The sequence below is a fragment of the Vicia villosa genome, linkage group LG6, assembly GCF_029867415.1.
Source record: "Vicia villosa cultivar HV-30 ecotype Madison, WI linkage group LG6, Vvil1.0, whole genome shotgun sequence".
Lineage (NCBI taxonomy): Eukaryota > Viridiplantae > Streptophyta > Magnoliopsida > Fabales > Fabaceae > Vicia > Vicia villosa.
The window spans coordinates 24717128-24721672 of record NC_081185.1 but is presented as its reverse complement, the minus strand read 5'-3'; the positions used below and the strand labels follow the sequence as shown (position 1 = coordinate 24721672).

Below are 4545 nucleotides of genomic sequence, written 5' to 3'. Positions count from 1 at the left end.
TGACCTTGTAATAAAAGGTGCCCCAAGGCGTAATGAATGTTGTCTTTTCCATGTCCTCGGGCGCCATCTTTATTTGATTGTAACCAGAAAAACCATCCATGAAGGAGAAAACCGAGAACTGAGCAGTGTTATCTACCAACACATCGATGTGAGGAAGCGAGAAATCATCCTTCGGGCTCGCTCTATTCAGATCTCGATAGTCGACACACATTCGTACTTTCCCATCTTTCTTAGGTACGGGTACAATATTGGCGGCCCGTGGTGGATAAACTGTTACAGCAAGAAAACCTGCATCAAAATGTTTCTGAACCTCTTCCTGGATTTTCTTGGACATGTCAGGACGGGTTCTCCTGAGTTTCTGTTTGACAGGCGGAGAGTTTTCTTTAAGAGGTAACCTATGCACAACAATGTCAGTATCTAATCCAGGCATATCTTCGTAAGACCAGGCGAAGATATCAGAATACTCTTTCAACATTCCAATCAACTTTTCTTTCACATCCTCATTCAAAGAAGCCCCTATTTTAACCTCCCTTCTCACCTCTTCGGTGCCAAGATTCACCGTCTCAATAGGCTCTTGATGTGGCTCGATCACTTTCTCTTCTTGTTTCAACAATCTGGCCAACTCATCAGGGAGTTCACAATCTTCTTCATCCCCTTCTTCAGCGGTGTAGATAGGATTGTTGAAGTCATAACGAGGCATAGCAAGATCGTTATCAACAGAATCTGGAGGAGAAGTGGATCTGCATGGATTATGATTTATGCTTTATTTTAGAATGGAGGGATGATTATGAATAAGAAACGTTGCCATTTTTTTATTATTTTATTATTTCTTTTTTTTTTAAACAAATGTAAAAGTAAATGAAAGACAGGGAACGAAATATTTGAATGCAGAGACGTCCTTTTATTAATGATTTTAACATTGAAAAACAACAAATGATGCCCTACATGTGTTCACTGTGTCTTGGGCAGAACACAGGAATTATTGCATGATAAACAAAAACAGACAATATTACTCTTGATCAGAAGCAATTGAGATGATGTCCTCGGACGACCAGTTGAGAAGCTTCTATCCTGGGACACACGGCTTGATCCATTCTTCAATGTCATAATCGCTATCCATATCATCATCAGCAGCACAGACGTGATCTTTGACGATGCCAGCACTAGAGAACTTGATCAGAACGAAGGTTCCGGGCTTCTTGGGGACCTCATTAGATGAACTCTGACCCAACTGATATCCAATCCCACATTTATCCTGCTTGATCGGTAAATCCAAGACTCGGCCCCATCCTTCAGGATGACCAGATTCAACCACAGCTTTAGCTTCCTTTAGTGAAGACATGGGAGCCTCCAACTTCTTATTTTCAACATAAGGGATCTTGATAGTCTGGACAGCCTCAAAGGCTTGGCAAGGCGTCTCGTGGACCTCTCCTTCCACGTCAATATACCTGAAGGACGCAAGATGGCTTACCACGTGTTCTTCCTCCCCACATATTGTGACTATCTTTCCTTGGGTGGCAAATTTGAGTTTCTGATGCAATGTAGAAGTCACGGCCCCAGCAGCATGGATCCATGGACGTCCCAGGAGACAACTGTAAGACGGGTGGATATCCATCACAAAGAAAGTAATAGTGAAAAGCTGAGGGCCTATCACTATCGGCAAGTCAACCTCCCCAAACACTGATCTCTTTGATCCATCAAAGGCTCTTACCGTCAATTCACTCGGCCTTATCTCAACACCAGAATAATCTAGCCTCATCAAAGACGACTTTGGTAATACATTCAAGGAAGATCCATTATCCACGAGAACACGTGATAACATAGTCCCTTTACACTCCACTGATATATGCAAAGCTCTATTGTGGTTTCTACCTTCGGAAGGCAAGTCTGCATCAGTGAATCCCAATCCATTACCAGCGTTGATGTTTGACACCACCCCTTCAAGTTGATTCACTGAGATCTCTGGAGGGACGAAGGCAGTACTCAAGAGTCTCAACAAAGCATTTCGATGTGTCTCCGAACACAAGAGCAACTGTAAGATCGAAATCTTTGACTGAGTTTGACTCAACTGGTCAACCACTTTGTACTCACTTTTCTTGATGATCTTTAGGAACTCTTCCATCTCTTTGGCCACAGTATCTTCAGAATTAGAACTTTGCCCCTGATCCACCGTATCTTCTACCACCTTTTTCCCTTTGGCTTGAGCTAGAGCTTCTGTATTATCGTCTCGTGTATTCTGGGGAGGATTGAAAATACGACCACTTCTTGTCATTCTTCCAATTCCCACAACATTATCAACATCATCTTTCTCAACAGGCGCCTTAACCTCATACTTGGCCCATTGGTAGAAAACTTCTCCACCATAATTCCACGGGACTGCTTTTTCACTACGATACGGGACGGGACCAGGCGATGTAATAACCAAAGGAGGTGCTCTGGCAGGAATTGGAATCTTGGCAGGAGTATACGGGATGGATGCCACATCAATTTCGTTTTCGACCATTTCAGGCCGTCGTACGCGCTCAAACTGTAGGTACCCACTATCCATCAACTGTTGAATACCACTTTTTACCTTATCACAAACCGAGGAAATGGCCATGCAGTCGATACAACATTCTCCACAACCAGAATACAGACCCATCCTCAATAATTCCTTCTTCAATGGCGGCAACAAAGAGTCCAATTCGACCACATCCTTAACCAGGCGAGTATCTTCAACACACTCGAGGGCGTTTGCAGCATGAGATCCATGAGGAGGCATAGGATTCTGAACAACATTAGGTCCTGGAGTAGGAGTAAACTCAATGGCCTTAGAGTCGAGGAGATTTTGAACCTGATGCTTTAACACTTTACAGTTTTCAATGCTATGTCCAGGTGCCCCAGAGTGGAATTCACATCTTGTGTTGGCATCCCAATTAGCAGGCAACTTAGCAGGAGTGGCTAGAGTCCTCAATTGTACTAACTTCAAATCGAGGAGATATGGCAATACTTGCGCATATGTCATTGGGATCGGATCAAAATCTCTTTCAGGTGCTTTCGGTTGATATTGGCGCGGAGCATACCCTCGTTGCTGATGTTGCTGAAAAGGAACATTTGGTATAGTCACAGCGGCTACTTGTTGATGAGCATGGATTTTGCCTTTACCATAGTAAGCAGCACTCGTTTCACCTTCTCTTTTCTTAGCAAACCCATTATATGGCTTCTTTCCACCAGCCCCAGAGGAGGAACTAGCAGCACTTAGATTCTGTATTCTACCAGCCTTAATTCCACTTTCAATTCGCTCACCAATCATAACCAACTCGGCAAAACTTGAGGATGCAGAGCAGGCGGAGTAGTATTGACCCTCCAGAGTGTTGGTGAACAGGTCCATCATTTCTCTTTCCAACATAGGTGGCTGGACTCTAGCCGCCAACTCGCTCCATTTCTGTGCATATTCTTTGAAGGACTCATTAGCTTTCTGGGATAGATTCTGTAACTGAGTGCGATTTGGTGCCATGCCAACATTATACTGATACTGCTTTATGAAGGCATCAACCAGGTCTCTCCAACTTCGGATGTGAGTTCTCTCTAACCTCATATACCATTCCAAGGATGCCCCAGTCAGGCTATCTTGGAAAAAGTGCATCAACAGTCCTTCGTCCTCAGAGTATACATGCATTTTGCGATAGTAAGCTCGGACATGTGTCTTGGGGCAAGTATTCCCCTTGTATTTCTCAAAATCAGGTACTTTGAATTTCGGTGGCACACGGACGCCAGGAACCAAACCCAAATCACTGATATCCATACCAAGTCCTTGGCCTTCCATTGCCCTCATCCTCTCTTCCAAACCTCTGAACATCCTTCCAGCATCATGTGGAAATCCCCATTCACTTTCAGGAAACAAGTCCTCATGTCGGTCCTCTTCCAACACGGGGATAGCAGCAGCCCTTCTGATTTGTTGTGTGGTTTGTCCTTCAGGAGTAGGCTGGGGAGGCCCACGGGGATTACCTTGATTAGCAGCAGGAGGAATTACACCAGGTCCTCCGTTCATAGGCTCACCATTGACATGAATACCAGCAAAATTTCTTTGTGGGGGGTCCGGAACAACCTGAGCAACTGTGTCCATCCTGATTCTGAGCTCTTCTTGGCGATCAGCCATGTTTTGCATGACTTCCATGAACTGAGACATCTGAGCAGTAACCTGAGTTCTCATCTGGATAAGATCGTCCCTTAACTGATCCATTTGCAGTGAATGATTAGCCCTTGTGTAGTAGCGATGTGTAGGTGGAGGTGCAATTGCTAAAAGGGAAAACCTGGTCAGTTAAGCAAGAAAACCATCTGGTGTACCTGTCATGTGTATGAATGCATGAAATGCATGTGTGCATGGATATGTCATGTTCTTTTATTTTTAGGAAACTTTAGCTTTGTCTCAAACCAACAACACAAAATAATAAGGAACTGAAAAACCGCCAAAATGAATAAGAAAACTCCATTAGATTTATAACCAAGTTCTTGACATAATCAGAATCACAAATCAATCCGCTCTCATGAGCCAACAAAACAAAT

The 4545-nt window shown here is 43.8% G+C and overlaps 1 protein-coding gene across 1 annotated transcript; it reads right to left on the bottom strand.

Annotated features, from left to right (window-relative positions):
- Nucleotides 1-1066: 1066 nt before the first annotated feature.
- On the bottom strand, nucleotides 1067-4222 carry LOC131613387 (uncharacterized). Its single transcript, XM_058885061.1, has one exon. It carries the CDS (start codon nucleotides 4220-4222, stop codon nucleotides 1067-1069), a length of 3156 nt encoding a protein of 1051 aa, XP_058741044.1.
- Nucleotides 4223-4545: the final 323 nt, after the last annotated feature.

Coding starts and splice junctions, on each gene's coding strand:
- LOC131613387 (XM_058885061.1), bottom strand. CDS start 4,222: ATGGATCAGTTAAGGGACGATCTTATCCAGATGAGAACTCAGGTTACT.